Source organism: Chiloscyllium plagiosum, unplaced genomic scaffold, assembly GCF_037043375.1.
Source record: "Chiloscyllium plagiosum isolate Xiang-an unplaced genomic scaffold, Cpla_swu_hap1 HiC_scaffold_25, whole genome shotgun sequence".
NCBI classification, from domain to species: Eukaryota; Metazoa; Chordata; class Chondrichthyes; order Orectolobiformes; family Hemiscylliidae; genus Chiloscyllium; species Chiloscyllium plagiosum.
Genome location: NW_028270163.1, coordinates 55,651,133 through 55,675,239, shown reverse-complemented (window position 1 = coordinate 55,675,239; position 24,107 = coordinate 55,651,133). Strand labels below are relative to the sequence as shown.

The window sequence follows — 24,107 nt, the reverse complement described above, 5'->3', positions numbered from 1 at the left end:
CAACTTACTTCTGCTCTTAATCGGACTGTCTGTATAAGACGCAAAAGATAATGACGACCTCAATCTCTGAAGCAGTTTACATTTCTCTGGAATTGTTCCTATTAATAATATATTCTCAGTATTTCAAGCATCATCTTGTAGAAAATTGGACTGTAAAGAAGCAAGCAACTTAGCAGGAGTTATCCATTGGCAACTGTAAGCTTGCATTTTCAATCAAAAGATGCCAAGCCAAAAAATGGTTATTCTTCATTTTCTCCAGTCCTAGATTCTGTTAGAAATACAACAAAATGCATACCTGGGCATATTTACAGTATCAAAAACATATGTAGTGTATAAACTGCACCATTCTCATTTCAATTCTCATATCTCAGTTGTTATTGTGAACAAGGCCAAACACAAGAGGGAGATAGAAAGAAATCATATTCACCAAAGCCTGAGTTAGGTTACTCGGTTACCCTATCACCTACAGGTAGTGGCAGATCAGGAATATCACAGTTAAGGAAAGAGAATAGAATCTTATATTCAGTAGAATTTGAAGTCAAAATAAATAAAACTTTATCCATCGAGAGAGAATTCTAACAGCAAAGTTTTGTTTCCAGTTACAAGCATCAATAATTTATTAATATGCACATTTGAACACACTCCCCTCTTGTGGCAAGATCGTGCAGGGATTTATACACTGAAGCGTTTTCTGGTGGCCTTGCTAGTAAACTCTCACATTGATGAGTGTTAAAACTGAATTTCTACAGACCTTTGGAAAAGATGCTGTTGATTGCTTTGTTGTATAAATGGGGTAAATTTCGAAAGAAGTTAAACAGCTACCAGTCAACCAAATTTCAAACTGCAGCTTCAAAAGTTCATAAGCTATTTATTAAATTAAAAAATGCAAGCTTTTCCACACGTCAGTTTGGTAAAATAAAGCTGATTCCTCCCGTTCATAAAACATTATCATGACCCAGTTTTGGCATGTAGCTATATGTCATGGGACTTGGGCTATTAGCTCTTCCAACAAACACAAATTAGGGACTTTAAGGGATTTTATTTTTATTCACTTAGGGAAAGAGAATGTCACAGGCCATAAAAATGTCTAGCCAATCTCTAGTTGCCCTCGAGAAGGTGGTGGTGAGTTGCCTTCTTTAAACCACTGCAGCCCATCTGCTTAGGTTAATCCACAATACTGTTGGAGGAGGGAATTTCAGGACTTTGATCAAACAACAGAGAAGGAATGACAATATGCTTCCAAGTCAGGATGGTGTGTGGCTTGGAGGGAACTTGCAGGTGCTGGCATTCCCATGTATCCACTGCCCTTGCCCGAGACAAAACTGATTATCAGAATGGAAGTTGCTGTCTAAGGATCATTGGTAAATTACTGCACTGCATTTTGTAGATAGTACACTGTTGCTACTGAGCACCAGTGGTGGAGGGAGTAGATGTTCATGGATGCAGTACCAAATCAAGTGGTCTTTATCCTGAATGGTCAAGATTAGAGTGACACTGGACAAGCACAGCAGGTCAGTCAGCGTCCAAGGAGCAGGAAAAACAACATTTCAGGCAAAAGCCCTTCAATAGGATGGTGTCATGCTTAAGTGCTGTTGCAGTTGGAGTCAACTGTTGCAAGTGGGTAGCATTTCATTGCACTCCGGAGTTGTGCCTTCAGGTTTTGGGAAGTCAGTGGTTTACTCACCAGTGTTCCTCGTTTCTGACCTGCTCTTGTAGCCACTGTATTTATATGGCAAGTCCAGTTCAGTTTCTGGTGAATGGCAATCCTACCAGGTTGTTGATAGTGGGGGATTCAATGATGGCAATGTCATTGAATGTCAAGGGATGGTGATTAGATTGTCTGTTACTGGAGATGGTCATTGCCTGACATTTGCGTGGCGTACATGTTATTTGCCACTTTTCAGCCCAAGCCTGGATACTGTCCCAGTCTTGCTGCATTTGTACTTGGAAAGCTTCAGTATCGGAGGAGTCCCAAATAGTGCTGAACGTTGTGCAATTATCAGTAAGCACACCTACTTCTGACTTGTACTACATTCTTCACAACTTCCAGAGTTTAAGGTTCTAATGAGGTGTTAAAACAAGAATTGTAAGAAATCCAAAGTACAGCAAAGTTAATGCAAAGTAAATTTAAACATAGCAGCATGTCACAATTGAGTGGAATGCTTAGCTTGTAATATAGGGAGTCATAGGCCTTAATGGTGTCCTAGACAATCACAAGTGCAGCGACACAAACTTGAGCTCTGGGGTTCAGAACTCCAACAGTAGCTGGAGATACTGTCACACATCCATGGATAGCACATTCAGAGAGGTAGTCACACTGTAGCTTAAGGGCCTGGAGGCAGAACGGAACAGGTGAACACCACATTCAAGAGAAATAGGCAGGTAGTGCAGAACAACCCTGTGGTCCCATTCAAAATATGGTTGCCCAATTTGGATGCTAGCTCCTCATGGAAATATAGTCAGAGACAAGCTTATAGCACAACTTGGGTACATTGGTCATTAAGATGGCAGGACAGGTGGTGAGGGCAGTTAATAAAGCATTCAGTAAACTGGATTTTATGATGATGTCGCCTAGCCAGGGGACGAAATGTTTGCAACGAAAACTTCCAGCTCGGCGAACAGAACCACAACAACGAGCACCCGAGCTACAAATCTTCGCACAAACTTTGGATTTTATTAATTGGGGCATAGATCAAGAGCAAGGAGGAAATGCTAAACTTGTATGAACTTGCTACACCGCAGATGGTTTACTGTGATCAGTTCTGGGTGTCATACTATAGGATGAACGTGAACACACTGAAGTGAGTGCAGAAGAGATTTACAAAAATGGCTCCAGAGGTAAGAAATATTAGTTCTCTAGATAGATTAATTTTCAAAATCATGAGGGGTCTGGATTGAGTAGATAGGGAGAAATTGTTCCTACTCTTTAAAAGGATCGAGAATGAGAGGGCAAAGATTTGAAATGATTTGCAAACATAAAAAACGTGATGCAACACAGAGTGGTTCAGGTTGGAATGCATTGCATGAAAGAATGAGGGAGTGTGGTGAAACGGTTAAAAATTATGTCCCAATACATGTGTGAATCTAACCGGAATGGAGGTGTTGCTTAGTCCCGTGTGAATCTTATTACACACCTCCCCGTGTGAATCTTCTTATCTGTATGTAACCAGAATGGAATGTGTTTTTTAGCCTTGCTCTGCTGTTCACATGAATGTTTATATCTGGAAAAGAGTATATCAGCTGGAAAAGTCTCCAGTTCGATGAGTCTGCTCCGGGGTTACGTTTAACCGCCGAGCGTGGGTTGTTGGCAACCGCTCTACGAGAACTGACGGCTCCCAGTTCCGGTAACATGTAGAGTGAGTATAAGCCAGACCCGGGAGTCTGCTCCGGGGTTACGTTTAACCGCCGAGCGTGGGTTGTTGGCAACCGCTCTACGAGAACTGACGGCTCCCAGTTCCGGTAACATGTAGAGTGAGTATAAGCCAGACCCGTTGTAAGTATGAGACCTGGTTGTGGCGACGCTGCGGGGAATAAAATGCTCATATTCTAGCAGACTCGCCTCTTGGTCGTTTGTTCTGTGTCAGACTACTCTCCTACGAACCTGACCTTGAGAATTTTTTAAAACAGGGAGGCAGAGGCAAGTTGAATTGAAGAAATCAGGAAGGCATTATACGATTATTTCTATAGAAACATGTATTGTGAATGCTCAGTGGATGAATGGCTAATAACTCACCCCCCCACCTCCCCCAAAAGAAAATGTTATACACTTCTCCGATTTCAATGAAGTAAAGTTTACCTTTCAATGTCAGCCCATTATCAGCAACACCATCACTCATGTTCTTCCGTACTACATTCTTCACATCTTCCAGAGCTTGAGGTGCCAATGGGGTGTTAAAACAGGTTCTCTAAACAAAATACATTAGTAACAGTCACAAAATGTCCACAATACAGCAAGTCACCTTGGTTATGGAGAGAGATAGGTGCGTGCAACAGGGTAGGTTTTACAATTGGGGGAAGTGTAAATACGATGCTGTAAGACAGGATCTGAGGAGCATATGTTGGGAGCATAGGCTGTCAGGGAAGGATGTCGTGGAAATGTGGAACTTTTTCAAGGAACAGATACGACGTGTCCTTGATATGTATGTACCTGTCAGGCAGGAAAGAGATGGTCGTGTGAGGGAACCTTGGTTGATGAGGGAGGTTGAATATCTTGTAAAGAGGAAGGAGGAGGCTTACATAAGGTTGAGGAAACAAGGTTCAGACAGAGCGTTGGGGGGATACAGGATAGCCAGAAGGGAGCTGAAGAAAGGGATTAAGAGAGCTAAGAGAGGGCATGAAAAATCTTTGGCGGGTAGGATCAAGGATAACCCCAAGGCATTTTATGCATATGTGAGAAACATGAGAATGAGGATAGGTCCGATCAAGGACAGTAGTGGGAGACTGTGTATTGAGTCGGAAGAGATAGGAGAGGTCTTGAATGAGTACTTTTCTTCGGTATTTACAAATGAGAGGGACCGTATTGTTGAAGAAGAGAGTGTGAAACGGACTGGTAAGCTAAAAGAGATACTTGTTAGGAAGGAAGATGTGTTGGGCATTTTGAAAAACTTGAGGATAGACAAGTCCCCCAGGCCTGACGGGATATATCCTAGGATTATGTGGGAAGCAAGAGAGGAAATTGCAGAGCCGTTGGCAATGATCTTTTCGTCTTCACTGTCAACTGGGGTGGTACCAGGGGACTGGAGATTGGCGAATGTTGTGCCCCTGTTCAAAAAAGGAAATAGGGATAACCCCGGGAATTACAGGCCAGTTAGTCTTACTTCGGTGGTAGGCAAAGTAATGGAAAGGGTACTGAGGGATAGGATTTATGAGTATTTGGAAAGACACTGCTTGATTAGGGGACAGCCAGCACAGATTTGAGAGGGGTAGGTCTTGCCTTACAAGTCTTATTGAATATTTTGAGGAGGTGACCAAGCATGTGGATGAGGGTAGAACAGTGGATGTAGTGTACATGGATTTTAGTAAGGCATTTGATAAGGTTCCCCATGGTAACTTACGCGGAAAGTCAGGAGGCATTGGATAGAGGGAAATTTGGCCAGTTGGATAGAAAACTGGCTAACCAGTCGAAGTCAGAGAGTGGTGGTAGATGGTAAATATTTAGCCTGGAGCCCAGTTACAAGTGGAGTTCCACAGGGAACAGTTCTGGGTCCTCTGCTGTTTGTAATTTTTATTAATGACTTAGAAGAGGGAGTCAAAGGGTGGGTCAGTAAATTTGCAGATGATACGAAGATTGGTGGAGTTGTAGATAGTGAGGAGGGCTGGTGTCGGCTGCAAAAGGACTTAGATATGATGCAGAGCTGGGCTGAGGAGTGGCAGATGGAGTTCAACCCTGTCAAGTGTGAGCTTGTCCATTTTGGAAGGACAAATAAGAATGCGGAATACAGGGTTAACAGTAGGGTTCTTAGTAAGGTGGAGGAGCAGAGGGATCTTGGGGTCTATGTTCATAGGTCTTTGAAAGTTGCCACTCAGGTGGATAGAGCTTGTAAGAAGGCCTATGGTGTATTAGCGTTCATTAGCAGAGGGATTGAATTCAAGAGTCGTGAAGTGATGTTGCAGCTGTACAGGACCTTGGTTAGGCCACATTTGGAGTACTGTGTGCAGTTCTGGTCGCCTCACTTTAGGAAAGATGTGGAAGCTTTGGAGAGGGTACAGAGAAGATTTACCAGGATGTTGCCTGGAGTGGAGAATAGGTCGAACGAGGATAGGTTGAGAGTGCTAGGTCTTTTCTTATTGGAACGGCGAAGGATGAGGGGTGACTTGATAGCGGTTTATAGGATGATCAGAGGAATAGATAGAGTAGACAGTCAGAAACTTTTTCCCTGGGTACAACAGAGTGTTGTACATAAGGGACATAAATTTAAGGTGAAGGGTGGAAGGTATGGGGGGATGTCAGGGATAGGTTCTTTACCCAAAGAGTGGTGGGGGCATAGAATGCGCTGCCTGTGGGAGTGGCAGAGTCAGAATCATTGGTGACCTTTAACCGGCAATTGGATAGGTATATGGATGGGTGCTTAAGCTAGGACAAATGTTCGGCACAACATCGTGGGCCGAAGGGCCTGTTCTGTGCTGTATTGTTCTATGTTCTATGTTCCACTAACCAGGACATCTGAGTGGCAATTAATAGCATTGGGTTGGAAAGACATTTTTGTAATGTCCAAGAGACTGGCATTCAAACAAAGACCCATGACGTCCATTTACTACTCTCGTCAACTTTTCTTTATGGCCCGCTAAAGACTAGAAATCAGCAATTTCCACTCAACAGATAGGAAAGGCTACAGAGGAAATGCAGAACCTAAGATTTACTAGGTCAGTGATACAGTCAAGATTCTGGATTTTAGACTCTTTAATATTTTGGAAGAATGACGGAAGGAAAACTGCACATTTAATAATTCATGTCATATGAACACAAAGGTCTTCAACATACATTTATACAGTCTCAAACTGACAACAAAGAAAAGATTAGCACCTGAGTTCTAATTTCACACAGCTCCAATCTTTCACTAAGGTGCTCCACAGCCATACACATCTTTGAATTACATTTTTAAATCCATGTTGAATTAACCACTTCATTTATCTGCTATTAAAAACAAACTTTCACAGCATTTAAAAAAAAATGACCATGGCTTTGTATATACCTAACTTACAAGGAATGGTGTCATATATTGCTTAATAATGCCACTGTGAAGCATCTTAAAATGTTTCTTTACAATAAAGGGAACTGAACAAGTGACTGCTGCCTTGCTACCTTCAGAGACCTACAGACATATTCTAATGTCCCTCAGGTCCTCTATATTTCTCAGAAACCTGCACTTTTTTTTGGTGCATCCCCTTTCCATGTTTGTCATTTATAGATGCATTATTTACACTTAGCAGAATTGAATTCCGTTTGCTAGTTTTCTGTCCACCTGACCAATCCAAACGGTACTTCCCTGCAGATTATAGCTTTTATCCCCAGTTAACAACCACACCAACAATTTTATTTACATCTGAGAATGGTTAATCATACTACCTATATGCAAGCATAAATCAACCATCAATATACTCTGTGCATCATGAATCCAGTGCTGAGCCCGAAGGGACCGGAGTAGAAACAGCTTTCAAGGAACAAAAACTCCTGTCAAACACAAACATTTGCTTCCTGCCACTGAGACAATTTTGGATCTAATATCACTTTGCCTTGGATCCAAATTGTGAAACTCATTAATAGTTTTGCTAATATCTATGCATCAACATTTAACATCAAAATCCTGGGGGCTTAAATACTCACACGCAAATTAGTAAATACTGTGCTGCAACAGCAAGTCAGAGGCGGTGTTTTACATGAATAGTTCTCCATGGCTGGCATGGTGGCTCAGTAATTAGCATGGCTGCCTCACAGCGCAAGGAAGCCAGGTTCGATTCCGACCTCGGGCGACTGTCTGTGTGGAGTTTGCACATTCTCCCAGTGTCTGCGTGGGTTTCCTCCAGGTGCTCCAGTTTCCTCCCACAATCCAAAGATGTGCAGGTCAGATGAAATGGCCTTGCACATAACACTACAGGCAATTTAGCATTAGTCAGGGGTAAACATAGGGGAATGGGTCTGGATGGGTTACCCTTTGGAGGGTCGGTGTGGACTTGTTGGGCCGAAGGGCCTGTTTCCACACTATAGGGAAACTAATCTAATCTCCTGTCTTCCAAAATCCTGCCCACAAGTTAGGAGTACGGTGGAGTACTCCCAATTTGCCTGAATGGGTGCAGCTCCAATAACACTCAAAAAGCTTGACACCATCCAGCACAAAGCAGCCCACTTGATTGACACCATATCCCATGGCTAATGCACAGTGGCAGCAGTGTGTATAATCTTATGAGATGCACTGCAGTAACTCATTAAACCCATGACCACTATCATCCAGAAGGACAAGGGCACGAGACCCACCACCTGCAAGCAACTCACCAGTCTGACTTAGAAATATATCGCTGTTCTTTCATTGTCTCAGGTTATAATCCTGGACCTCCCTTCCTAGCAGCATTTTGTGGGAGCACCTACATCACATGGACTACAGCAGACCATTCAAGATGGATATGAGGAGAATGCTTCTGTCTCAGACTGCAGAGGATTTGAGTTCAAAAGCAGAGATACTTAATCCACATACACCAGAAGCTTAGCAAGACCACCTGGAAAATTGCATGCAGCTATAATTACTGTAGAGGGAGTGCAGCAGAGGTTCATTGGGCTGATGCTGGGTTTGGCAGGATGGTCCTGCGAGAAGACTTTGGTTCGTTGGGCCTGTATTCACCAGAGTTTTAGAAGGATGAGATGGGATCTGGCAGATGTATAAAATTCTAACTGGGTTAGACAGATGACCCAGTTTCCTGACTGAGAACAGGGGTCACAGTGATATGAAAGGATTCAGAGGGATATGGGCCAAGTGCTGGCAATGGGACCAAATTAGGTTAGGACATCTGGTCAGCATGGACGAAGGAACTGTTTCCATGTTGTACATCTCTATGACTCTGTACGGGTAGATCATTTGGAATTGAGAGGAGGAAAAAGTTCTTCTCTCAGGGGGTTGTTGTCGTCGTCAGTAAACATTTGTTAATGAGTATGATTGTCCTTCTGGGAAATTCTGTGTCACTGGTCACGGGTTCTATGAGTTCTTGCATGGCTGATGAGCAGGGATCCTACATTCACACCTCTAAACACACAATTGGCAATTTTTTCCAGATGGCGGAACTGGTTCTTGAGATCATTGGAATTCCTTTCTCCAGTTCCTTTTCCATACTTCTTGTCGCTGGCATTCTCAAAGAAATGTGTCCCTTCATTCATGGGTTTTCTCCAAGGTGGTTTCTTCTGAATAAAGGTCTCCCATGCATTGACATCGATGCTGTATTTCTTGAAGGAAGCCTTCAGGGAGTCTTTGAAACACTTTGTGCTCCTTTCATTCAAATCCCTTCCTCGATCTGGGTGAAGAGGATTTGTTTTGGTAGTCAGAACTCAAGCACGTGGCTGGCCCATTGACATTGGTTTTCAATTATTACGGCTTTAATGCTGGTGAGCTGCTCTAAGGATGCTGATGTTTGCAAGCCTCTTTCCAGTTGATGTGGAGAATCTGTCTTAAATCGCATTGATGTACTTCTCAAGGGTCTTGAGGCGATGCCGACACATAATCAAAGGTGTAGAGCGGTACAGAGGAGTTAGAAGGATCTATATACACAAGGAACTTGGTATCAGCATGGATGTCAGAGTTAAAGGCTTTGCTCCTTAGCTGTTGAAAGGCAGTGCTTCCAGATTGGATGTAATGTTGAATCTGGGCAATTACGAATGGCAATAAGTAGTCAAGGAGGCAGCACATCACCACATTTTCAAGGGTTATTAGAAAATAGCAAAAGTGCTGGGCTAGTCAGCAGTTTCCACATCCAGTGAAATCATAAAATAAATGTAGATACAGGAAATATGCCACATTCATTAAATCCTCAAATAAAATCCAAACAAGCTTGTCAGACATGACCTTTCTTTACTAATTCCATTTGGTTGACCTTTCTAGGTCGAAACAATTCCAAACAATAAAAAGCACTGTTAGTGTGTGCATACACTAGATTTCTACCTGGAAAAAATTGAGTTCTGCATCATTGAGAATCCCATCATTATCCTGGTCTGATATTTTAAAAATACGAGTTAGGGCTTTGATACAGGCAGGCTTCATCTGTAAGTAGATAAATAAGTGAAACACGTTAGGTTTACTCGTTAGAGACTTTTTAAAAAAACGTATACTCTGTGATTAAAAAAAACAAGTAAAAATGCTTAAAAAACCAAGACATAATTATCCAAGATTAAGGCTTTAATAATGGAAAGCACTCGCAGGGACACAGTATATCAGGACTCTGGCTCACCAGAGTGCCATGCTTCGGGTTCATACCTACAATCTCCTGACAATCCACAATCTTGCAAGGCCAGATGATTATGATAAGGCCAAACAAGGCTAGGAGAAAAGCTGAAGAGAGACGTGCATTTTATACAGCACTCTTTGAGACAGATTGTTAAAAGTATTTTTCATTAACAAAACACTTTTAAAATTAGATTAGGTTAGATTACTTACAGTGAGGAAACAGGTCCTTCGGCCCAACGAGTCCACACTGATCCTCCAAAGAGCAACCTACCCAGACCCATTCCCCTACATTCACCCCTTCACCTAACACTACAGGCAATTTAGCATGGCCAATTCACCTAACCTGCACATCTTTGGACTACGGGAGGAAACCGGAGCACCTGGAGGAAACTCACGCAGACACGGGGAGAATGTGCAAACTCCACACAGACAGTTGCACGAGGTGGGAATTGAACCCAGGTCTCTGGCGCTGTGAGGCAGCAGTGCTAACCACTGTGCCGCCACAAAATGTAGTCACTGTCCATCTATTAAGCAGATGCAACGGTCAACTGCTGCTCCTAATTCACATGTGGCTGCAAATTAAGAGTGGTTCTAACAGACCTTTGATAACAGGTTACCTGCACACAATTATTCAGGGAATGAGGTTCACTCAATACAATGTAAACAGAGACATGATGTGGACATTTTATGGTATGCTAGCACTTTGGAAGGACACAGCTATTTTTCACCCAGGGCTGTCTTTACCTCTTTCTCTTCTGGGCAGTACAGCGGACCTGTTGGGTGCAGAACAGCCTTCTGTGCATAGTAAAATAGTTCAGAAATATTCTTCAGGTTCTTTGCTGAACACTGAAAAATTTAACAAAATTTCACATTTTCAATAATTTAAAAATAATTCAATAGTTACAGTACATATCAGTTTAACTATTAGGACATTTTACAAATAATTCTTAATGGGGCCAACAAAAATGATTAATTTCTTTGCAAAAAATCTCCATAGAATTGACTATCAGACTGTAAAATAATTTTAAGTATTTCTTTAAAGTCATATTATTAATGCTGCCTGACTGTCTTTTTATAAAAAAAAGTTGTAAATTTATTTTTGAGTAACAACTACAAGTTTTGTGAAGTTAAAATGACAATGAAAATAAACCAGTCTTTGTGAACTGAGCATGTGATATGAATGATCATATTGTTTGGGACGTTTAGGTGTTGTTGGCAAGGCAGGCATTTACTACACACGTGTAGTTGTGCCTGAGGAAGTGGTTTTGGGTAGCCTTCTTGAACCACTGCCACCCAAATGCTGAAGCCAAGTAAATATGGTCATATTAGTAAGGCTTCATACTAACAAGTGATATGGTCACAAGCACCTCAAATCGAGAAAAACCTAAGTGGAGAAATGAAAGGATTAGAAACTTTCATCTTTCCTATGAAGTTTAGCGATGAAGCTTACATTACTGCAGAGATATATCTGCTAAAGAATGTCAAGACCGCTTTCTGCTGTCAGCTTTCACCAATACTGACAAACACCTCGTCCCAAAACACACAAGTAAAATAGTTTGAATTTTTAGTTCTAATTTGTATATTTGCTAAAACAAAATCATAACAAATGCAGTCACTGAAGTTTAATTATTATTTTGCGTAAAAAAGACACGCCTTCCGTCTAAATCTTTAAATCAGAGCATGAAATTACAAATGATTCAAAAACTTATGATGCTGACACAAAAATTTATCCATTAGATTCTGACATTACATCAATGATAAACAAAGTGCCAATCAATAAACCTTTGATCAGTGCCCAAATGCAGCAATTTAACAATTAGTAATGCCCTTCTCTCATGCAAACTTCAATTACAAAATTGGAAATATTGTTTGTTGGGGGAGGGGTACAGCAAAAGAAAGAGAAATTTCCACAGTTATGCAGCTGAACAGAGTTTTGATTTCCTTCTTAACTTGATACATTAAAATCAATTAAATGCTCCTCTTTGTAAACTATAATTCAACATTGCAAATCCAATGTGCAGTACTGAAAGAATGACGTACCTCAACACAGGTCTCTATTTCAGTGTACTGGTTCATTATGGGAAGAATAGCTTCCATGCTACTATGTTCTACAAGATCAGATTTATTTCCCACCAGTATGAGGGGCATTCTGGAAAAAGGATACATTTATAAGGATTAAGGTTGGTTCATTAAAGCTGATTAAAAACAAATTTTGATTTTCTGTAGTAATTTTGATTTGATTCTAACTTCTTATTAAATAAACAGAGAGCAAGACAATATCTTGCCAGAAAGCTGCATACAAGTTAAATTGCAAAAACTCTCTTTAACCATTTCACTTTCTAGCCTTTCAAAGCAAATTGCTGTACTAATTAATTTCACAGTACCTGCTATCTTTATCAGTCCTGTCATTTATTAAAGGAATCCATCGACTTGTTACCTGCAACAGGCAAACATTTAATTTTGCAACAATAAGCTTCAAATTTAGCCAAAGAAAATCTGATTGACTATTTTTTGCAAGAAATTGATGTACTAAAATACTTTTTCAGTCCAAAACTTGATACATTTTAACATTTAAAATACACCCACCTTGTCAATGGAATTTTTGCTATTTACAGCATACACTATGCAGATTACATTAGCCTGCAACAGAAAGCATAAAACAAGTAGAGTTAAATCAGTATGTACAAATAGAAACATTGATCAGCTTTCTCTTAACACAGTGAAGTCCTGACATTTTCTGGGTGCTGCTGGAAACTGTCACAATTGTTGATTTTTGTGAAACCATACGCAGTGGGCTCATTTAGTCCCTAAGAACAGCAAATACTTGAGTAGCAGTGATCAATAAAATTAAATACATTGTGTGGAAAAGCAAATTCAAAGACGAAACACAAGAGCTTGGCAAGACTTCATCGTATATAAAATGCTATAACGGCACTGATAGATACCATACAATCACTAGCATCAACACTGACTTGACCAGTTTCCAAATATTCCCAACCCTCACCTCACCCCAGACCCAACCCTCCAACTCAGCATGTCCCTCTTCACCTGACCTATTTGTCCATCCTTCCCGTCTATCCTACCCACCCTCCCCACCGAGCCATCAATCACTTCCCACCTATCTTCCCCCCAGCCCATCCCCCCATTTATTTCTCAGCCTCCTTTCCTCTCCAGATTCCTGATGAATGGCTTATGCCCAAACATCGACTCTCCTGCTTCTCGGATGCTGCTTGACCTGTTGAGTGCTGCAGTTTTCGACCCTGACGGAGCTTGGATTGTTAAGTTAGTTGGTATACTTAACTCATTGAAAGTAGTAAAGATTGAAGGAGACCAAAAATTTTAAAAGACATTTAAACTCAATTGCTAACTTAAACACTTAAACCACAAGGTTTCGCATTTTAAACCAAAACCTCTATTGTACAAGAGCTAAATAACGCAAGTACTAATATCCTAACAATATATTTCTAAACCAATTGTTCTAAAACCAAAAATCTCAATGCATCACTCATCATTCTATTTTTATTCCCATCCAAGAGTTCGGATATACATTACAGGGCCTTAATGACTCATTCATTTCTCCTGAGACGAAATCAAGGTAATGCCACAGCTCTCAGAGGTTCATCTGATTCTGCTCAATTTGAGTGGACAAATATATTGCAGATGAAGTATAATGTGAAAAAATTGTGATGCTATCCATTTTTGTAGCAAAACTAAGGTGGCAGATTACTATCTGAATGGTGAAAGATTAGGAAAGGGGCAGATACAATGAGACTTGGGCATCCTTGCAAACCAGTTGCTGAAAATAAGCATGCAGGTGCAACAGGTGGTGAAGAAAGCAAATGGTATGCTGGAATTTTGGCCTTCACAGTGAAAGGATTCAAGGTGTGGGGATACCTTATTATAATTGTACAGAGCCTTGGTGCAGTCATAACCATGTGCAGTTTGGTCTCCTTATCTGAGGAAAGATGCTTTGGCTATGCTGGAACTGCAACAAAGGTTTACTAGAATGATTCTTGCGACTGTAGCACTGAGGTATGAGGACAGACTGGATTAATTAGAAATGTATTCACTGGAGTTTAGAAAGATTATGCGGATATCTAAAAAATTCTAACAGGACTAGACCAAGTCAATGCAGGAAGAATGTTCCTGATGACCGGGTAGTCCAGAGCGAGCAGTTACATTCTAAGGAAGTGGGGAGTGCCATTTAGGACTGAGATGAGAAGAAATTTCTACAACCCGAGCGTGATAAGTCTGTGGAATTCTCTGCCACAGAAAGTGGTTGAGGCCAAATTATTAAGTGCCTTCAAGTTGGAGTTAAGATATATTGCGGCTAAAGGGAACAAACAGTACAGGCAGAAAGTGGGATCAGCCATGATCATATTGAATGGCGGAGCAGCCTTGAAGGGCCAAATGGTCAACTTCTGCTCCTTTTCCTATTTGTATAGTTCTTTTCTCAAAGTACGATATGCTTGGAGTTCTTCCACTAGCATTCAACCAGGTGATTCTCCAACTCTCTTCAAGAATGGGCTCATTGCTTTCTTGCTCAACTACTAAAATCTGCCTTTTGCTCTGGTCTTAGCTGTTGGCATATTTTTAAACCGTACTAACGCCAGTCAGAAACTATTGTCTGTTTTTATGAAGTCTTACAAAGATAAAATTGAATCAAAAGAGTAGTTCCCTGTAACCCTTTCCTTTGAAAGGAGGCATGTACCTGGAATGTTTCAAATGGAGATTTAAAGTCATTAGTTAAAAGTGATAACAGTCTTTGATCTGAAATCCACATTGGTACTTCCCTTTCTTACCTGTTGCTTTCAAATCTTCTTTTGATGTAGAACTCACATAGATAATTTAAACTCTTATGGAGACCAATGTAGACATTTCCTCTCCTTGGTCTCCCCAACAAATAAGTACAGGCTATTATCGCAAATAATCGAGATCTGTCTAACAACTTCTCAGACTAAGTGCTTCTATTAGCTTATATTTAAAATCCCAACTCTAAAGTTTCATTGCTAAAACACACAGATTATGAAATTAGGTGTTTTTGCAACATAGCAGTCAATGCTATTGCTGTTGACCAGAATGACGACTATTCATTTCAGACTTCATTCCAGATCCTGTCCATTCTCAAAGAATAGAGGTGAGTTCCAAAGCTGAGATGAGAACGATGGCTCTTGACAACAAGACAGCATTGAACCAAGCGAGGTACTGAGGAGACCTCAGAAAATTGAAATAAATGGGTAAAGAGCAGTAACTCTCCATTGATTGGAGTCAAACTGAGCAAAATGGAAGATGGATGCTGTTGTTCAGTGTTCGGTTCCACTTACACTGACACAGATAATGAAGCAGTCCCTGCCCAAATGCTGCAAGATGTGAACATTATCTAGGCTTGGACGAAAAGTTGGCAAATAACATAAATGACAGAGTAAAGAACATATCCAATAAGCCACATTGTGCCCATCTCTCATTGACATTCAAAGGCATTGGAGATATTGTCAAATTTCCCACCATCAACGTCCTGGAAGTCACTAATCAAAAGGTTAAGTGTACCAGCTATATAAATATTTTGGAAATAGCAGCAAGTCAGAGTAACACTGCACTGAGTGACTCTTCTCCTGAATCTCCACAAGCTTTTCACCATTTGCTTGGCATATGCTGGAATTGTGAAGGAAAATTCTCCACTTGCCTGAATGAATAACAGCTCAAACAATACTAAAGTGGCTTGATACTTTCCAGGGCAAATCAAGAGTTGACCAGCATTGTATTCACCATGTTAACACTCTCTCCATCACTAGGGCAACATGTTTATGAGATGCACTGCAGCAACTCAAAGATTTGTACCACCTAGATAAACAATGTTTATTCGGGTTTTTCTTTTCAAGGGAATGTAGACAGGTCTAAGTCAATGTGTTTATTAATGGAGTGCTGGTTAGAATGCCATGCCTCTTAGAATTCTCACACGTGTCTTTGTCTGTCTCTAAGATATGTGTGTTGTCCCGGTCAAAGTGGTGTCCTTCTTTGTCTGTATGTATGGAAACTGGTGATAGCCACTAAAACACACACCGCACTAATTGGTGCTCATGTATCCTGGAGGCAAGTTTCCTGCTGGTTTGTCTAATGTAGTGTTTTTTTACTCTCACTGGAGTTACCTAGTCATGGTAACAAAATGTCTGAAAACAAACCTTCCAGCTCAGCGAGCTAACTTGCATACTTAACATCAACCTGAGCTACAAATCTTCTCAAAAATCGCTAGGTTAGGATATCTGGTCGGCATGGATGAGTTGGACTGAAGGGTCTGTTTCCACACTGTACATCCCTATGACTCTAAGTCTCTCTCTCTCCAACCTGATTTGAAAATATATCATTCCATCAGCATTACTTTCAAAATCCTGGAACATCCTTTCTACCAAAACTGCAGGAACACCTTCATCATACCTCTGTGGCAGTTCAAAGTAGAGGTTCAGTATCACCAACAGCAATTAAAGATAACTAAGGAATGCTGGCCTTGCCAATGTTAAGACCATAAGACATAGGAGTAGAAGTAAGGCCATTCGGCCCATCGAGTCCACTCCGCCATTCAGCATCTGGAGTCCTCACTTTCGCCTGGTTACAAAGATGAAATCCTTATGAAACCAAACCAGGATTCAGAGTATCCCAGAATAAGACAATTCTGTTTTTGTGAATCTTTTACAGTCATACTCAAACGTCAGAGAGAATGGACAAATTTCTTCTTGCTTCTACAGGGCAATGAGATTTTGTAGGAACAAATTACTGCTGATGCTGGAATCTGTCCTGAAGACAACAAATGCTGCCACATCCAATGATTGATGACAAAGAATCTATACTTTGACAAAATTGGTAAAATTTGATAAACTTCAAAGTTTGTGCACATTTATTTTAAGCTTGATTTAGTATTTGTTTCTGCCTTCTGTTTCAAACTCTTTACTAAGTATTTTATCTTCTACTTCCCATCTTCATAATAAATCAAATGATTGAAAATAAGTTAATTGTAACAAACCTTCCTCTATAAAAAGACTAATCAAAAATAAAAACAATGAAATTAGGGTATTTTGAAATATATCAAAAGGGCTTTCACACCAACTATATTAACTTTAGACTCACCTTTGAAATTTCATTATGAAGTTGTTCCTCCGTCTGTTCTGCTTCTGTTGGTGAAAAACGAGTGTTCGACTGGAGATTATACAATTGCCATTATTGTGAAATGCATTTAACTTAAAGAATGTTTTAAAAGAATTCTATTGGGTGCACATGGATGCTCATATTTCAGAAATACAGCAAGTAAAAACTGGACAAACCAATAAAAGGAGGTATTTTTACATTTCAAAGTTTTAATCACAGTGAAAAAACCCCAGAAAGCTTGTACAAATTCTCGAGTCCTTTATTGTTTTATCCTAACCTCGAACTTCCAAGTAGTATTATATGCTAAACCAACTAATTTAAGAGGAGACCTATCCACATTATCACTTAACACAAGTGACTACATTAACTATTGAAGCGTAAGGCTAAAACACACCATTTTGGTAAAAGGACAGAGATAAGATATGGCAAACTACTTAACACAAACTTTGTAAATTTCTAAATTTCAACGAACACAGGTCCAACCTATTCAAACTCTCCTTAGATGACAGCCCTACATACCAGTCATCAGCCGAGAGAATCTTCTCTGGACTGCCTGCAATACAATTATCTCTTTCCTTAGATAAGCGGAACAAGCCACTAGTGGTTTGCCTAGTGCCTTGTATCCTTTTAGCAAATCCTCCTTACTTTTATACTCCATTCGCCTTGAGGTAAAGGCCAATGCTGCATTTGCCTTCTCAATACCTGATATACTAGAATGTTAGCTTTTTATGATTCATGCATGAAGATTACTAAATCCCTTGCTCCTTAGCTTTCTGCAGCCTTTCTGCATTGAAATAATATTCTGCTCCTCTGCTCATGTCAAAATGCACAATCTCACATTTTCCCACATTATGTTCCAGCTACCAAGTTTTTGCCTACTTGCTGAACCTGTCTATGTCTATTTGTAGACTTTTTGTGTCATCTTCACCTCTTGTCTTCCCACCTGTTTTTGTCTCATCCACAAATTTGGCAACAGTAAGTTCACATTCTTCATCCAAATCACTAACTGTATACTGTAAATAAATGTGGCTTCAGCACGGATACCTGGGGCACTCCACAAGTTACAGGTTACCATCCCATTATCCCAAAATCTCTCTTCGATTGGTTAGTTAAACCTATATCCGTGCCAATAGACTACTTCCAATTCCATGGGTCTTATCTTATGAAATAGTGCAATGCTATTCGGGCTGCCCATGACTGAGCGGAACAAAACGGTTGACAACTGCCAGACTAACTCTGCAGAACATGGCTGATGATAGTTACAGTGTGTGGAAAAATACTTGCTTAATGTAGTCTTAGCAAGTCGAACAAGGCTGTTTAATAAATGATACTGGCTGGGATGCTGGACAAGCGCAGCAGGTCAGGTAGCATCCAAGGAGCAGGAGAATCTGCAGTATCTGCAGTCCTCACTTTGTCCAATTGGCTGAGATGGAATATACAGCTGCAATTTCTTACATAGAAAAGAACATTTTACACAAAGTAGTTGCTTTTCTTGAATTATTTAATCAACCTGTTACAATATTAATAACAGATTTTAGATCAGATCCTTCAGATAATCATAGATCTGCATATATACAAAACAAATCACCATGGAAAAGATTCAAACCAGGTTCAGACAGCAAAAGTGGCCCCTCTTATCATTACAGGGAGGACACAAATTATCAGACAATGGAATTTGGGTTAAATAAACACAAAGTCTGTGAAAATATAGTGACCAGGACCGCCAGCCTGTCTGTCTCTTTAAGATGCTGTACCAGAGAGCCAATCATAGAGGGATAACCAAGCACCACTGGGTGGGGCATGTGCATGGCGATTTTCCTGCTCCTCGGACGCTGCCTGACCGGCTGTGCTTTTCCAGCACCACTCTAATCTAGACTCCGATTTCCAGCATCTGCAGTCCTCACTTTTGCCATGTGCACTGTTTATAATCTGAAGTTTATGTGTGCCTTACTGCAAAGGAAATCTGAAGCTGTAACAAAGTTGTACCAAAATAAAGTTGTACCTGAATCTAACGCTGGACATGGACTCTCATCTGAAAACACGAGATCTAACAAATGTTTTCTGAAGATCAAAATATATTTAAGTCCACAACTTCCTCTTTATCTAACCAGCTTGTTACCTCCTCTCAGAATGATTCAGGCATGATTACCCCATTATAAAGTGTGCTTTATCGTGTTATGTATTTCTAAATTCTCTTCTTTTATATACTTTTGTTCAAGGAAATAAAATTAAAACACCTAAAACCACTATGATAAAAGAAAATTAAATTGCTTGGGTTATTCAGCATCCACTGCACTCTGCCATTTTTACAATATTAATCCCTCAGGTTCTTTATTTTCAAAGTTCTTGTTAAAACTGAAGAAATTAAGTGTTGTTGTCAGAAGTACAATTTGAAATCATGCAACTATAACTTTTCATCTGTTTAACATGCTGGCAGCCAAAGAAGAATAAAATACCTGGCTTGAAATTAAAACATGCACTCTTCTCAGGTACAATAAATTAACTAGAGGTAAAATGCCACAATTTTGTTGTGAGCACTCGCTTTGAACAGGACTTTAATGTTGAATCTTATAGCAATATCTATTCCAATTGTTTCAAGTAGGAACGTGTCAAGTGAAATATTTATTGAGGTATCACACTTTGCAACCAGCATTACTCTGATCAAAGCACGTTGCAAATAATAGAATCATACAGCACAGAAGCCCATTGTGCCTGTGCAACTCAAAGTTATCCAATTAATTTCATTCCCTGCAGCCGTGCAAATATAATTCCTTCAAAATAAAAATGCATCCAGTTCTTTAAGATAACATTAAACCCATGTCTACCGTCCTTTTAGGCAGTGCATTATGATCATAACTTGCCATGTAAAAAAGAACCCCATCTTCCCTCCTAATTCTCAGGTCACCAGTAGAAAGTTTTTCTGCATTTACTCGATCAAAACTCTTGATAGTTTAGGTTAATATCTCTCCATGACACACACATCTGGCCACCTGCTTGAAAAGTTCAGGTCAAGTTGGTCAGACAAAATCTTCTGTTAGCATCAGAGGAGCAGGAAAATCGAAGTTTCGGGCAAAAGCCCTTCCTCAGGAACAGAACTCTATTCCTGATGAAGGGCTTTTGCCCGAAATGTTGATTTTCTTGCTCCTCGAATGCTGCCTGAACTGCTGTGCTTTTCCAGCACCACTCTAATCTAGAATCTGGTTTCCAGCATCTGCAGTTCTCGTTTTTACCTAGTTGATTTTAACCCTACTGCAAATCCTCTTGCAAGGATGCCTGCCTTGAAGAAGTTTTCCTCCTCTCTCTACAAGAATCTCAGGGAGTCCCTCTCCCACTACAACTCCCAGGTCATTCCCTCTACCCTGAAGCTCTATTCCTAATAAAGCTTTTGCCCGAAACGTCGATTTGCCTGCTCCTTGGATGCAGCCTGAACTGCTGGGCTTTGCCAGCACTACTCTAATCTAGAATCTGGTTTCCAGCATCTGCAGTCCTTGTTTTTACCTAAAATCTTCCGTTAACAAAACTATGCTGACTCTACTTGATTAATCCCTGCCTCTCCAAGTGTAGATTAATTCTGTCCCTACATGTGATCTCCAACTCCATGCACCGTGGTCCTTCAAGACCCTATCCTTCCCCTAGTTATCCTTTTGTCCTTCTTGTACTTCTAAACTAACTTAGGATTTTCCTTTTATTTTACATGCTATTATTTTTAGTCCCCTTTTTGCTCTCCTAATTTCCTTTTTATGATTCCCCCTTGTACATTCTATGTTCCTGTCGGGTGTCTGGTGTTTTGAGCCCTCAGTATCTGACAGAAGTCTCCTAGTTTTCCCTCTTTGCAATTTTGTATATCCCTCGATATCCAGAGTTCATTGGATTTGTGGTCTCACTCTATCTATATTGGAATATGTTGGCCTCAACTCTCCCAATTTCTTTCTTGAATACATCCCACTGTTCTGACACAGATCTACCTAGAAATATCTATTTCCAGTCCACTCCTGTTGGATCATATCTGTTTTTATTAAAATCAGCCACCCTCGTCCCATTTAGAACTTTTGATTTCAGGTCCATCCTGACCTTTTCCATAACAATCTTGAATCTAACTTAGTGGTGATCATGTGTTGTTTTATCCTGGATATTAACTTATGAAGGACATGGATAGGATAAATAAACAAGGTCCTTTCCCTGGGTTGGGGAACTGGATGGCATAGGTTTAGGGCGAGAGGGAAAACATTTAGAATCATAGAATCCCTACAGTGTAGAAACAGGCCCTTTGACCCAACAAAGTCCACACTGGCCCTCCGAAGAGTAATCCACCAAGTCCATTTCCCTACCCTATTATTCTACATTTACCCAACTAGCGCACCTAACCCACACGTCCCTGAACACTATGGACAATTTAGTATGGCCAATTCACCTAACCTACACGTGGACAATTTAGCATGGCCAATTCACCTAACCTACACGTGGACAATTTACCATGGCCAATTCACCTAACCTGCACGTGGACAATTTAGCATGGCCAATTCACCTAACCTGCACATCTTTGGATTGTGGGAGGAAACCGGAGCACCTGGACAAAACTCATGCAGACACGGGGAGAATGTGCAATTTAAAAAAAGAGACTTAAGGTGCAATGTTTTCAAGTAAAGGTGTGTGTATGGAATGATCTGGCAGAGGAACTGGTGGAGACAGGTACAATTACAACATCAGCAGTTTTATCTGCTGGCCACCGGGTTAAAGGCAGCATTACTGTCTCTTCAGGAGTGTCCTTGAGTTTCAAGAAATCAAAGACATCTGGATGGGTATATGAATAGGAAGGATTGAGAGGGATATGGGCCTAGTGCTGACAAATCGGACTAGATTAATTTCGGATATCTAGTTGGCATGGACGAGTTGGACCAAAGGATCTGTTTCTGTGCTGTACATCTCTATGACTCAGAAGGTGCATTCCAAATGTTAACATGTGCTGTGTGAACCATTTCCTCTTCGTATTATATCTGGTTGTTTTCCCACACTTTAAACTGGTATTTTTTTTACGAACATTATCAGAATTTGTCACACAAAGAAAGACTATTAAGATAAATGGCTTAGTTAGAGAGGTGGAGTTTAAAGACTGACTCAAAAGAGGAGGAGATTGGAGAGATTAAGAGAAGTAGCTAGCTTTTAGGATCTAGATAGCTGAAATCACAGCTGCTAATTTAAGATATTTCTTGCTATATTCTTTCTTCCTTTCCTGGAGTTGTGACTTTATGCAGTGGAACTGCAGCACTGGCTATGGGCATTCATTGATATTTCATCCGAGTAGTTATGTGTAGTGTCACGGGAATATCAAATCAAAATGGGCATCCAGTCTCACACACATGAAACTTCTAGCCAAGATCACAGGAAAAATTGATCTTCAGTGATTTTTCTTTTCCGTAATCCAGGGGACAGGGTTTGATTGCACTACCAAAACGGATTTGAAGATTAAATCTGGGGTTTCTTTGTCCGTTTGTACAAAGATTTCACATGCTCTTCACAACATTTCACTGAAATCAGAGTAGTGAGCATCAAATAACAGATTCAACTGAGTTAGTGAAATCATATTGCTGATATTGTAAACAATCATCAAGAGATCCCAGACTGGCAATGTCTCACACGAATTTAGCTACAGACAAGGCAATGCTTCCTAGGAACAAAACCAATCCTGATGACATCATTCTTTACCTGAATAGTCTACTATGTGTGTGGGAACCTTCTCTGGAGTGACATCTGCAGGAATAGTGATTTCTTCTGCACGTAGAGGAACCTTTAACAAAGCAAAGCATTATTGTGCAATGTGATGCACCCACAGGCAATAGTTAATTGACACAATGCACATTACATTTATTCCGTCTATCACTTGCCCATAATAAAAGAGAAAACATTTCAGGCCCACAATCTTCTATCAGAATAATTTGACCAGTAACTTCAACAGACATTTGACACAAATCAAATAATAACACCCAAGTTGACAGGGTTGTTAAGAAGGCATACAGTGTTTTAGCTTTTATTAACAGAGGGATTGAGTTTCGGAACCATGAGGTTATGCTGCAGTTGTACAAAACTCTAGTGCGGCCGCACTTGGAGTATTGTGTACAGTTCTGGTTACTGCATTTTAAGAAGGATGTGGAAGCTTTGGAAAGGGTACAGAGGAGATTTACTAGGATGTTGCCTGTATGGAGGAAAGGTCTTATGAGGAAAGGCTGAGGGACTGGAGGTTGTTTTCGTTAGAGATCAGAAGGTGGAGATGTGACTTTTTTTTAAAATAGATATTTTTATTGAAAATTTAACATATTTTTACAAGTTTACAAAATTTTTAAAAACCCCAAGTATAAACATTGATATACAATTAGATCTTAAATAAATAATAACCAAAATTTAACAAAAGAAAAATACCGAGAAAAAAACCAAAACTCAACTAACTACTAATCTAACCTACAACTAACCAGAGTGTATAATTAAGTCTCTTACATTATTCAAATAAGAGAAAAAAAAACCCCAACGGATAACACAGAAATTGGGTGGTGAGATACATGCTCGGAATGTATTAACATCAAATCGTAACAGAACCCGTATTCGAGCGGGATTCCTCTCCCAAGGGGCCCTGGACCAGCCAGGTTCGCCATCTCAATTAAATAAAAGCCCTTGTTAGGATGACCGAGATATCTGTATTTATATAATTCAAGAAGGGCTGCATTATTTATGGAATAATGCGGTCTTTTGGTGCACCATATTTGTAAGGAAGTCAAGGGTAATACATTCCATAATTAATCTGTGCCAATTTGAAAGTCCAGGGGGTCCTCAGCCACCCAGTTTACCAAAATATTTTTCCTTGCACAGAAAGAGAGAATAGAAAATAATCTCTTCCTGTCCATATCCAGGGAGGGTAAGTTCAAAAAGCCCTAAAGGAGAGATACAGGGTCCACTCTAATTTCCGTTCCTAAGATTTCTGTCAGAGCACTTGCTACTTTAGTGCAATATCTACGGATCTTATGACAGGTCCATAAGCAATGTACAAGAGTGCCCATC

At 40.2% G+C, this 24,107-nt stretch overlaps 1 protein-coding gene across 4 annotated transcripts in view; it reads right to left on the bottom strand.

Moving 5' to 3' along the window:
* Positions 1–24,107, bottom strand: part of LOC122562292 (mitochondrial Rho GTPase 1) — a 98,079-nt gene that overhangs the window by 40,208 nt on the left and 33,764 nt on the right. For all 4 annotated transcript variants that reach the window (XM_043715098.2, XM_043715099.2, XM_043715100.2 and 1 more), the window contains exons 3-10: positions 22,764–22,845; positions 17,043–17,086; positions 12,510–12,563; positions 12,308–12,360; positions 11,964–12,072; positions 10,668–10,769; positions 9,642–9,740; positions 3,797–3,905 (exon numbers count right to left, since the gene is read on the bottom strand). In XM_043715098.2, the coding sequence (XP_043571033.1) occupies positions 3,797–3,905; positions 9,642–9,740; positions 10,668–10,769; positions 11,964–12,072; positions 12,308–12,360; positions 12,510–12,563; positions 17,043–17,086; positions 22,764–22,845 (652 nt within the window). The remainder of the gene's footprint in view (positions 1–3,796; positions 3,906–9,641; positions 9,741–10,667; positions 10,770–11,963; positions 12,073–12,307; positions 12,361–12,509; positions 12,564–17,042; positions 17,087–22,763; positions 22,846–24,107) is intronic.